This window comes from Cryptotermes secundus, unplaced genomic scaffold, assembly GCF_002891405.2.
Source record: "Cryptotermes secundus unplaced genomic scaffold, Csec_1.0 scaffold5, whole genome shotgun sequence".
In the NCBI taxonomy this organism is placed as follows: domain Eukaryota; kingdom Metazoa; phylum Arthropoda; class Insecta; order Blattodea; family Kalotermitidae; genus Cryptotermes; species Cryptotermes secundus.
In genome coordinates, this window is record NW_019724742.1 from 3,676,426 (window position 1) to 3,689,117 (window position 12,692).

At 44.0% G+C, this 12,692-nt stretch overlaps 2 protein-coding genes across 3 annotated transcripts in view; one reads left to right on the forward strand and one right to left on the reverse strand.

Moving 5' to 3' along the window:
• Positions 1 to 32: 32 nt before the first annotated feature.
• Positions 33 to 12,692, reverse strand: part of LOC111862697 (potassium channel subfamily K member 13) — an 81,145-nt gene continuing 68,485 nt past the window's right edge. For both annotated transcript variants that reach the window (XM_023848296.2, XM_023848297.2), the window contains exons 3-4: positions 4,828 to 5,267; positions 33 to 899 (exon numbers count right to left, since the gene is read on the reverse strand). In XM_023848296.2, coding sequence (XP_023704064.1) covers positions 240 to 899; positions 4,828 to 5,267 — 1,100 coding nt within the window. In that variant the 3' untranslated portion in view covers positions 33 to 239. The remainder of the gene's footprint in view (positions 900 to 4,827; positions 5,268 to 12,692) is intronic.
• LOC111862696 (nidogen) overlaps positions 3,225 to 12,692 on the forward strand; it is a 150,809-nt gene continuing 141,341 nt past the window's right edge. Inside the window, exon 1 of the mRNA XM_023848295.2 lies at positions 3,225 to 3,503. Within this exon, the coding sequence (XP_023704063.1) occupies positions 3,441 to 3,503 (63 nt within the window). The 5' untranslated portion in view covers positions 3,225 to 3,440. The remainder of the gene's footprint in view (positions 3,504 to 12,692) is intronic.

The window sequence follows — 12,692 nt, forward strand, 5'->3', positions numbered from 1 at the left end:
TAAATTGAAAAAAATTCAATTATCTTTTCGGGAATCGAACCCGCGACCTTCAGGCTTGTAGCATAGTGCCTCAACCAACTACGCTACCGCATGCCCAAAATGCAGACACTCGTCAAACCTTTCAAGGCACAACAGCAACACTAAGTCCACTGCCTTCTGCAAAATTCTGGAATCAGAGCCGTGTTTGTGCAAGGTCACACGAATCCGGAGCTACCACGTGACTTCTTCATGCAGCCTGGTTACCTTCCGCTGCCACTCTCACCCAGTTTCTGACTGACTATTGCCAAAGGCCCTACAGTGCCGGGAGTGAAACTTCCAGGAGCTCTTCTTCCCGAACTACTGTGCCCTCTGTCACTACCATATTGGCAGCCTCCTCTCTGCATCTGCGCAGTCTCATACAGCTGTTTCTGCATCACGGCAAGCGACACCTTGTTGGCTTGCAGGAAATCCTTCATCGAAATCATTTCTCCCGACAGACGCCTTCCACCAGCGCCATCGCCCTCGGAGTCATATCCCATCGAGTCTGAGTCACCGTCTTTATTCGGAGTCTTGGCGTTGCCGTCCGACATGACTCCGCAAACGGCTGAGCGTCTCCCAAGGCCTGCTGCAAGATTAGGCTTCCGATGCCGTCGGAGATTCCCAGGCATCCCAGCGCTAGAACGGCGCCTACGGCGTCGCATGCTCTGCTGAAACCTCATGGACTGACGTCGCCAGAGGCGTCCAGCGGCGCCAGTCGGATCCTCGAAGCAACGGCAGTCGAGCCGAACGATGAGCCAGTTCAGTGCCTGCTTGATCACGATGGACGTGACGTTGAAGAGCGAGTAGATGCAGCAGCAGCCCAGCACGATGAACACGAAGTTCCCGAACCGATACCAGTGCACGTGGGGGTACGTGGCCTCCTGGAACAGCACGTCAACAGTTACTGGATTATGCGTCCCACACCGAGCTCGTGGTACCGGACTCGCCTCAGTGCTGCCGTTAATACAAAAATATTCTTAAACACAGTCACATAATCTATAATATTTAAAATACACACATATATATATTAAATTAATCATATTTATTTTGCAGATTTTCGCGTGCCTAATAAACATCAAGTGAAGCATATCTACACTGCTTAATAACCAATACCCTAGACACGCCCGCTTCCAAAAAAAACAAACAAACAAACAAACAAACTCCGCGATTTTAGTTCGCAAGCGAACTATACCGACCGAGCGACCGCTGCTTGTCGGCGAAGTTTAGTGCCAACTTTTATGGACAGAGGGTGTCACGTTGTCAGCGCAACGCATCCCCACGGCCATTAATTTCGGTTTTCTAGACCGGAGTCGCTATTTCCTTGAAATAGCTCCTCAATTATCATCACGAGGCTGAGTGGACCCTGTTCCAGACCCACTACTTCTCAGAAAAAATCTGGCAGAGCCGTGAATCGAACCCGGACCTCTGGATTTGTAGCCAGGAATGCTGACCGCTAGACCACAGGGGAACCTTCGCCTCCATTTCAAATATTTAAAAAAATCGGATTCTGTTATCATATAATTTTATTTAACTAACATATTTTGAATTTTAACACGTTTTACTTTTATCATACAGTATTGTAGATATATTCAACACAAAAATCTAAATTTAAAATTAAAATTAAATCGTAATATTAGAGATTTTTATAAATTAACCCAATTTAATAATTTAATAACCAATTACGTAATTCGTAAAAAGCACGTGATGATCACCTTTATAGATCGAAACATGCAATGGAAATGAAATAAAACACGGATATTAAACATTTCAATATCACTTTATACAGCCCGGGTATTTAGAAGTGACAGTCCAGGAAAAGCTGCGCAGTTCATGGGCAGGTCCATTCGTGAAAGTTGTGGGGTGTTGTGATTAGTCATTCGTTTGTTTTCAGTGCGAGCAGACGTCTCAAGTTCAGTCAAAAGCATTCTTCCTTGTACAGTCAAGTTAAAAAGTTTTGACTCTTGGAGTCTTATTTGAGTGTATTATTCTCTAATTACTGTATTAATATTTTATTTTATTGTTTATTTTTATTCGTTGATTTTCTGTTTTGTTTATTTATATTTGCACATTTTTTCTATCTCATTTAACATGCCACCTATACGAAGAAAATTGAGTGGAAAACTGTTGCATTCACAATCAAGAGAAATTGTTAGTAATGTATATAAGTGTATGAAAGAGGCTGGGTCAACACTTACAGAGAAGAACTTGGAGTGGAAGTAAAAAAGGCAACAGGTGAATCGGAAAGTAGTGTCAGAAATAGAAGAAACAAAAAATATCGATACTGGGGCGTTCACTTCCTTTTCGACACCCCATAAAGAAAGACCTAGGAAATCTCTACTAGCCCCTTTGAGCATTGAGCAACAATTAATGGCACGGGAAGGCCTTTTGGACGCATGACGAGAGTTGTCTTCCATGTTGGCGGTGATAGTGATGACAGTTCTGATGATAGCTCCGATTCATCTGATGGTGACAAGGAAGGATAGGCATGTGGCGATTATATCTATGCGGATATTGCCGGGGTTGCCTCTTTAGAAGAGACCTGTGTAATATGTAAATAAACCCTTCATGTATATAACAGTGAAAAGTGTATAATAGTGTATAGTGTACAGTAGTGTAAAGTGCATAACAGTCTGCCATTCGGCACTTAAAACTTAACATCATCGAAACTAACTATGCAACAGAGTGAGGTAAGTTATTTCCTTTTGAGAACGTCTGTACTGTATTCCCCTCCACACTTGTCAGCAGGCTGGAGCTCTCCCCGCCACTACCAATACTTCTCCTACTCCGCGTCGGATGACATAGATCTGATAGTTAAGAGAGATATGACATATTAAATTCCGAAGGTAATGCGAGCCAGACGACGAACGCTACGTGGTTTCCACAAAAGATTCTATGCCTTTAATTGCGTATTAATCTTCCGGCTTTAAATGTACGCTACAGGGGCAAATCAGCTATTACATCCAACTGCGCCACCCCCCTACAAAGTACAGAATTTCCGTTCGTGTTCTCACAATGTGCTGTAATGCAGTTAGGGGTTTTCTACAAGGTGACAAAGAAAGCGGTTCGAAAGGTGACTCTGTATCTTATCTGTTTTACGATAATAATGCCTTTCTTTCATAGACAGTCCCTGCTCCGCTCGCTAAAAGGAACAGCCTCTGCTGCACATGTAGTTTTGCGCTGCAGGAGATGGTCAAGGAGGTTATGTTACTTCCTGTTATTCGTAAACAACGCGTGTGATAAAAGTGCATAAGCGAAGTAATGTGTAGAACGAATATTTTTAAGTGTTCAATTCCATTGAAATGAAAAGCCTCGGGCAATGCGTAAGTTTGGATGAGAATTGACTTTTCCATTCTACGGTCATTTCTAGAGCTTAGGTTATTAGAGTTTGTGCGGAAGACGATCGGAGACCACTGGCATCAGTGATGAAGCAACGGGAGAGGATATCAAGTAGATTTAACAGTAAAGAAGAGGACTACAGTGAAGTCGTAAGTCGTTCACAACTCCTAGTTTAGAAACCAACGGCCAGTATTAATTTCTGTCCTTACAGCTGTACTAAAGACCACATGTTCCATATTTCACGCTCGTCTCAGAGAACGGCTTTGTTCAAGACAGGAAAGAGAGCAAAGCCATTTTGACCGAAAAGAAAGCATTGTATCTTAGCGTCGTACTCATGTCGTCCCAATTAAGAAGTTCAGGGAAGAGAATAAGAATGCTGTGTGCACACACGAACTGTGAGTCGATGTAGGGCAATTGTGGTTTTATTAAGATGAAGCGTGACAGTGCCTGAATGGGTCCATTTAGCAGAAGTAGAAATTAATATAAAACCAACAGGTTTTCAGTTTGGACAATTTGGAGTCTGAAAATGGCGCTCTATTCGCTGAAACATGTGACCTAATTGGTAAGCTTTATTGGCAAATATACTCTCACGATTTATGAGCGTGACTAATAAGACGTATTAATTATGGGATTATTGGATTAATTGATCACTCATAATCACAATAAATTACAATAATCCACAATATTAGAATGGATCTTAGAGAGAGAGGATGGGATGATGTGTATTGGATAGATCTGGCTCAGGATAGGTACCAGTGGAGGGCTCTTGTGAACACGGTGATGAACCTTCGGGTTCCATAAAATGCTGGGAAATTCTTGAGTAGCTGCAGAATTTGCGGCTCCTCAAGAAGGGCTCAGCTCCATGAGTAAGTAAATAAGTAAGTAAGTAAGTAAGTAATCCACAATATATTGCTGCCCGAACCCTTTTCCTGTACTGCTGAGGACTCGCTCCATTCTGACCTACGACGAGTCAAAGTCAAAGTCACACTGCGACTGACGGTCAGTCAGTCAGCCAGTCTTGGCATGGAGCCTTATCTGGTGCTCATGACCAGATATTTATTCCTCTTTAACAGTTACGGTCTTGTTTTCGTGGGGCGCCCTTTCTGACGAGAGGACGGGTCTGTCTTTTGTATATGCTGCTGGCCCTTGCCAGCGCAGTCTTTCTCGGGTCCGAGTCCCTTGGGACTCGCGACCATACTTTACTGTCTCAGATTTGAGACCTCCTGAATTGCTTATATAGCCTGAGGCGGACCCATTGCGTAGCAATGGACGTCCTCTGTTGTTGGTTGCGTATTTGTTGAGGGTTTGTTTATCGAGTCGTTGCCTAACAATGGGCATATGCGTCACAATACTTTGTGAGACTGCACACAATATTGTTAAACGAAGTATTAGCAATTGTATTATGCATTGTGGAATAGTTCCCATACTCATAAGATGAATAGGAACTTCTCCACACTTCTCCTATCATCTTACCTGGGTTGAAACGTAATCCCCGAAACCTATAGTGGCGAATGAGACGAAGCAGAAATAGAGGGACTCGAAGAAGCTCCAGTTCTCGAAGGGGCTGTAGACGGCAGCGGCGCACAAGGCGAGGGTGACCGACGCGAGCGTCAGGTACAGCATCACCCAGTATACACTCGGCTTCCAGTTGTCCAGGCTACACTCGTCCTCGTCCATATCGTCCGGCAGCGAAGCACGGGAAACGCGAGAGGCTCGCCTGGCGCCCAACCCGCCATCTTCCATCCTCTTCTTGAGTCTCCGCAGATGCACTGTCCGCAGGATGAACGCCAGGAATGTGATGATGCGCTCCAAGAACAGGTTGAAGAAGAGGATTCCTCCAGAACAGCCCAAAAAACCGTAGATAATCACCACTGCCTTGCCGGCCGTGGTCTGCGGTGTTGTGTTGCCGTACCCTTCAAATAAATACAGGATGACTGTTAGAATTGTCCATATCTGACTGCTCTAAACACTAAGTCTTCTCTATCCTGCAGTGTCTTCACTAGTCGTTTCCTGGTAACGGTTTTAACAGTGGAGATTCTTCAGCTTCAAGCGCTCTTGCTTATAACATCTCAGCGCGGACCACTCAGAAACACTCCGTTTCCTGTGTTTAATGTGTATCCGTTGCCGCGGGAACGTGTCTACCTAGCTGTTACCCAGAAATGAGTCTGCTATATCCGCCCATTTCACGGTCGTTGCCTAGGAACGGTTCTACACGCTACAATATATAAAAGAAAGAATCCTTATTAGTAAAACTAAAATATCAGAGAGGAATTTGTTTAATTCATACTGCAAAAAGGTACACACTCCTTGGACAAGTGATCAGCTTGTGCAAGGCCTCTGCCTAAACACAGGATAACACAAACACAGAATAAACACATACACATACCGAACATCAATGCCTTGTGTGAGATTCGAACCCACGATCCCGGCTTCCGAGCGAGCGAAGACTATACAGGGCTGAGACCGCTCGGCTACCGTGACCGGCTACTATGATTCTACCGGTCATAAATACCCTAGTATGTATGTTGCCAGCAGTTGATCCAGATTCATGAATCAGTAGTTTCCAACAGCGGTTCCAGAAACTCAAAATCCGGCCCTCCGAACCGTATTGTTTATTGAATGTGTTACTTACGTCCAGCAGAGGTAGTCACTTTGTTCCGTGTATCATTAGACATTCTCAAAATTATTATACATATCTTTGTCTCTTCGACTATCGCCCAATTAATTCCCTTTTAAGTTTTGGAGTCAGAATTGCATTTAGTATTTGTACTGTCCCCGAAGTGAACGGAGAAGTTCATGGAGGTAGGCCTAGGCCACCGGGGCTGTAGTGCCAAGGGGGGAAAACATTTGTACTGTCTATCCATTCATCCATCCACCCACCCACGTACCCATCTACCCATCCGTCTGTGTATCTGTCAGTCTGCCGACCCACCCACCTACTTCCCTCCCTCCATCCCTCCTGTTGCTCCCACTAGGAGCCTAGGGCATCCGTGAAACGCTTCGTTTCACTTCAGTTTCTTAATCTTAGACAGTCGGTAGGGCTCCTTTGCCGGGGGATCAGCGCGACGCAAGGCGGCTACCTACACAAAACAGCACAAACACGCAATAAACGCTGACATCGGTGCCTTGAGTGGGATTCGAATACGCTATCGAAATATTCGAGCGAGCAAAGACATTTAATGCCTTAGACGGCGCGGCCACTGCTTAAATTAGTACACTCAAAATGATTTCAACTTAGCATCTACTCTACTCAGTCTCAGTACTGACATCGTCCTTGAATAACCAGCGTAAAGAAGGCAACTGAACAACAGACGCAACTACTAAACCAGCAGTTAGATATCTGAGAAGTGTGCCAATATTTTATCAGTCTGTAAGAAATGAAAACTCGATTCAGGAGGAAATTAAGAGGAGATTGAACTCGGGTAATGCTTTGCTATCATTCAGTTAAGCACCTTTTGTCTTCTCGTCTGTTGTCCAAGGCATAAAAATTAGAACATACAAAACTATAATTTTGCCTGTGGTTCTGTATGGGTGTGAAACTTGGTCTCTGACATTAAGGGAAGAAATAGACTGAGGGCGTTTGAGAACAGGGTGCTCAGGAGAATATCTGGACCAAAGAGAGATGAAGTGACAGGAGGTTTGAGAAAACTGCATAATGAGGAGCTTCATAATTTGTACACTTCTCGAAGTTTAATTAGATTGATCAAGTCAAGGGGGCTGAGATGGGTAGGATATATAGCACGAATGGGGGAAGAAAAATGCATATAAATATTGGTGAGAAAGTCAGATAGAAAGAACCATTAGAACGACCAAGACGTAGGTGGGTGGACAATTACGTATTAAAATGAGTCGTAGAGGGAGAGGATAGGGTGGTATGGACTGGATCAATCTGGCTCAGAATAGGGACCAATGGAGGGCTCCTGTGAACACGACAATGAACTTTCGTGTTACATAAAAAGCTGGGATGTTCTTGAGTAGCTGCAAAATTGGCAGCTTCTCAGGAAAGGCTCAGGTCCATGAAGTTACTTAGTTAGACATCGTTTTATAAGAGAATATTATATGGTGAAGAAACAGCGTTGGGAATGAAACTTGCGAGAGTTTATAAAAATATTTCTTTCTGTATAAACTTACACCAACCACGCAAAAAACGTTCGCGGACCATGGTTTAGGAAACAGTGGTTTAGAATACTCATATTGGGAGTGCTGTATTTAAATATGTAAATAGGAATATGTAATTGCCATATCATAGCCCTCCTCAATTACTTTCCAGACAGCTTCACCTTTTGACCGAGTGCCTGAATTCCATTTGATGGAAAAACACAATTCGAGGGCGATAGATGGAAATCAAACTGCACAGGAAGAATATTCATTGTCGGAGTCTTTACTTAACCAAATCGGTTACGAAATAATATAGACAGACACTGGAAACAGAAAGATGTGTTCTTCTTTTTGACAGATCTGGCATTTATCCCCATATTCAATGGATTCGGTCGATTCCAGAAAATGAGATAAGGAATTTAGGGTGGAAATTGGTTGGTCAAACAGAAAAGATCACCCTACCACAATTAAATTGCAACCACTACCCTGCTACTTCTGGCCCTACTTCCACCCACGTGCAACCCAAAGGCCATGTCTGCAAACATCTGTGCACACCGCTGTCGCCGGTCGTTCGGTCGCACAGTTGGGAGAGACAGACACTCGTCGAGGAAAATTGGGCCAATGCGATTTGACCACTAGAGGAACCAACAAACTAACGTTCAATGCATATCGCGATCACTCTTCAGTAGCGCCCCAAGGAACAGCTGAAGTAACTGTATGTCACGTGACTCGGCCGCTCGGCCGTACGATCCCGAGCCCCTGGTACGCCACTAAAACCATTCTTCCAGTCGCTTTATTTCTTGTATAGGAATGCACGTGTGACTTATGCATGGGGAGCAGTGGTTGCCCAAGAAGGTTCCGCCTGTAATTTTAGGACCACACAGTTTCAAACAGGAAAAGCCGTCTCATAATCGTAAACAATTTTAAAGAGACAAAGTCGTTATTGGATCAAAAGGAACTGGATCTCTACTCGGAGCGAAAGCGAATTCGCTCTGAGGGCGTCAGAAATGCGCGTCGAACAATGAGAAGCTCGTCCAGCTCCTGCTGTATTGTGGGTAAGTTTTGTTTGTTTTGTGTATGGATCTTCGTTTTTATCAGCCCGAGTTGACAACATGAGGGAGGGTATGTCGCGTTGGCCAAGGATGATCAACGATTTTGCGAGAGGTCTAAGCAGATTTAACTGCGTTCGTAACAGATCTACATATTTCACTGAGCAACTGAAAATCTAGTGACATATTTACGTATTACCTTGAGGTTGGATCCGAATTCTGCGGTCAAAGGGGTGTCACTCCTGCTTCGTACTGAGGGGGGGTTAGTCCTTAGTTCAAATTGAAACACGAAGGTCGCCTCTCCTGACTGAAGGCTCTTTGAGTTCATTCAGACGAAAGCCGGAAAACTGCTATGAATTAGGCAACAACCACTTCCACATCCGGTGTAATTTATCATTTACTAATCGCCTACCACTGGGTGCTATATACTGAGAGTTCATGACTGTAGCTTTATATAAATAAAAATGCTTTCATCATTATCTAGGTCTTCCAAGTGGCTTCTTCCCTTAAGATTAGCCGATGAAACTCATGTACGAATTTGTCTTTTCCCACATCAGCTTCTGTCTCTCTCTATGTTTAGTTCCTGATTTTTCACTTTTCCTTTCTTTCTTATTGCATTTTCTTCTTTCCTTGTTCATTTTTTCTGTTATGTACGAGGGTTATTCGGAAAGTAACCACCTTGTATTTTAGGCACCTAGTATAGGAGCGGGGGAGAGCTCGCGCATGCGGGATAGAGTCACACGTCTCATTACCTTGTATACCGTTACATAACTGGTCACCTAGTGTTTGTTCTTGTCTCTACATTGAGTTATGATGTGTCCTGTGATTGATAATCCCGCCAGCTGCGAAATTCGCGCTGTTATCCGCTTTCTTCACGCTAAAAATATGAGTGCAGCGGAAATCCATCTTGAATTATGTGCGGCGGTTTACGGCCAGAATGTAACCAGTGAAGGAACCCCACTTTCACTGCGCTTTCGTCTGACGTTCGCATTTCTTTGTTTCAAAGATTCTGAGATTCTCCCAGAGGTGGTTAGGAAGACTTCTATATAACGCCATGTAGGCCCTCGAAAGTTGACCGGCATTTCTGAGAATTATGTCGCTTCCTTCAAGCAAGAAACCAGAATGAATCATGTATCACGGAACTCCGAAACGTCGGTCGACTTTCAACAGACTACAAGGCTTTACTCTTTCTGTGAAAGTTTTTACCTTCTTTCTTTTTTTTATTACCTTTATTAACTTTTGTTTTCTTTCGTATATCCTCCTATATTTGTTCTCTTCCAGTAATATTTTGTTTTCTCTATTTAATTTAGTTTCCTTCATTTACTTTCGTTTCTATTCTCTCTTTTTATTCTGGGCTGTAGTCTGTACCTTTACATTGCATCTGTAAGGCACATCGTAACACAAACCTGTGACATAAATGCAATTGTAATACCATAAGTTACAATTTTAGTGTTCCCTGTTGGAATAGGTACCCATTTTACGAAAAACAAATTATATTATTCTGCTCGCCGTGTGTATCAACCGCCTTAGCATTTTGACCACGGATTGTATTGAGGCGTATCTCATGATCCTTAAAATAAACATATACTTTTCTCCAAAACAATATTAATCGATTGATCTTTTTAATTACTACGCGGTGTATTTTCTATGCCTTAAGAAATGAACTTCATATTATTTAAATCTGTTTCATAATTCAAAATGTTTCATCAGTGTAAAGCAGCTTTCTCGACTTCCCAGAGTAAGTTCCACTTTACTGAGGATCAATTTCCCGATGCACGGCTTTCCCTCCTTCGCAGTCTCGTGGCTGCGGCGTGTGCCCCCTGCCACAGGACTATAAACCATTGCTATCGCTGCATCTGACAGTAACTCTTAAAAGCTAAGTGTTTACTGCATATAGCACCTGCTGCAACAGATACAAAACTCCGCATTTTCAACAAAGTACATTCATGTGTTTCGTATGTATTCCGCAATAAATAGCGAACATTCCCCTAAAGTAAGTAAACCATTATAAGTTGTCCCTGTTATTAACTAATTAGGCACTACGCCATGAAGGCGTATGGGAGAATGGATGTATAGATCCACATTTTCTTGACATCGGCACTAGCTGGATGTGAGGGGTCAGCTTCACGTCCCGGCCGCTTAACTCTAAGGGAAAGAACCCCGATTGCCATTGGACAGGAGGCTGGGTGGGCCACAGAGCCGGTCTGGACGACGCGGAGAAGAGAAAATTCTTGACTTTAGCGGGACTCGAACTCCAACCCCTCGGTCGTCCAACCAGTAACCAGTCGCTGTACTGATTACGCTATCCCGGCTCGCTTTTATAATGGAGGTGTGAATTAAATTTCGAAGTTTGTCTATAGAAAACCGTGCTTAAGAGCGTTATGGGCTGATGAGTAACTAAAGGTAAATTCGCGTCTGTGGTTAATTAAGAACTACGCCATTAAGACTTAAGGGGGGGGGTAGAGCTCCACCATTCTTGACTTCAACACTAGATGGAGGTGAGAGGTCAGTTTCACGTCCCGGTCGATTTATCCCCAGGGAAGGAACCCCGGAAGTTCAGCGGGCCCCAGAGTGAGTCTGGACGCTGTGGAGAAGAGTCTTTCCGCCCCCGTCGCTATGACGACTCACATATCCTGGCTGTAAGCGCTGGTGAACGAAGGAACAAGAAGTGTGACAGTGGGCAGCCAATGAAAACACAGTGCAAATTGTAGTACAGGATGGTACTAAAGTATTGACGGGGTTTCCGCTGTCTCTAATCAGAAACCTCGACAGTAATTTAGAACCATCGTGAATATCCAGATGGATTGCTGACCATAAGAAATGGAAATCAGATTCTGTTTTTCCTTGGCACTACAGCCCCAGTGGGCCTAGGCCTACCTCCATGAACTCTCCGTTCACCTCGGTTTTTCTAGATCTTACACATTCGGTAGGACTCCTTGGGCGGGTGATCAGCTCGTCGCAAGGCCTCTACCTGTACACAAACACAGAAAAACGCACACACACAAACTAAACATGCATGCCCTGAGTGGGATTCGAACCCACGGTCCCCGTTTCCAAGCGAGCGAAAACAGTACATGCCTTAGACCGCTCGGCTACCGTGACCGGCAATCTGATTTTTATTCACACATATTGTACATAATCTGCAGTGTGTGCAATACATGTGTTATGCGCAGTGGCGTAACTCGTGTACTCGTTTAGTGTCCGCTTGTATTGGCGTGTTATTCAGATCTGTCTGGGAGAGTTAGGACGGGTTAGGACGGAGTGTCTGCGTAGGAACTGGGTACCGGAGACTTGACGCACAGCGCTTACTGCCAGCTACCGCATCATTAAGGACGGAATGTACTGACGTTTTCCTGAAACGCCTTGAAATAGCTCAGGCGGTTATTCGCCGGTTTCTCACCGCGGCGGCCCGAGTTCGATCCAAGATCAAGCTATGTCGGATTTGTTATGGCACTTGGGCAGGATTTCTCTGAGTACTTCAATTTCCCCAGCCAATTCTCATCCCACCAACTGCTCCACATCATTCTGGGGTTGGTACAGTAGGCCAAACAGTGGCCAGCGTACCAAGTCTCTCCCACCCCAAGAAACTGCTAAAATCTACCGCGTTTTCCACCTGAGTCTCAGAATAAATAACAGACATTTCCTTCAGCAGAGTTAACCAGTTGGTCTTTGTAATGAAGACTAGGAGATAGAAACTGAATTATGAAATGGCTTTATAAGGATAACATTACGTTAAAATAGCAATCCCCGATGTTTATAAATGCTGTGGCGTATTTGCTCAAAGCAAGAATTGTGGAGGCAGAGAAACAGCTTTCTGTTTTCATAAGTTTTCATTATTTCTTTCTTCTTCGTTTTCGTTTCCCATAGTCTATTAAATTCTGGCGCAGAAATTGCATCCGAATACTTCCCCGCGCCCTTCAAGAATGTTCATTGCTATAAACATTCCAGCAAGTACAGTACGGAACAGAATTAGCTGCGCAGAGCGCAGTCAGTTTTCAAGCACAATATTCTTGTACCGTGTCCGCTTATCAGAAGTAGTTTCGTGCCGAGTACCGAATTTTACACCAAATTCTAGGCGCCCGTGTATTTTCTTTATGAATGCAGGATCCATTTGTTTCACACCCCGTCTGAGAATGTTTGTCTACACACCTAGCACAACCCACGCCGCTATTAGCACTACCACTAATGTCA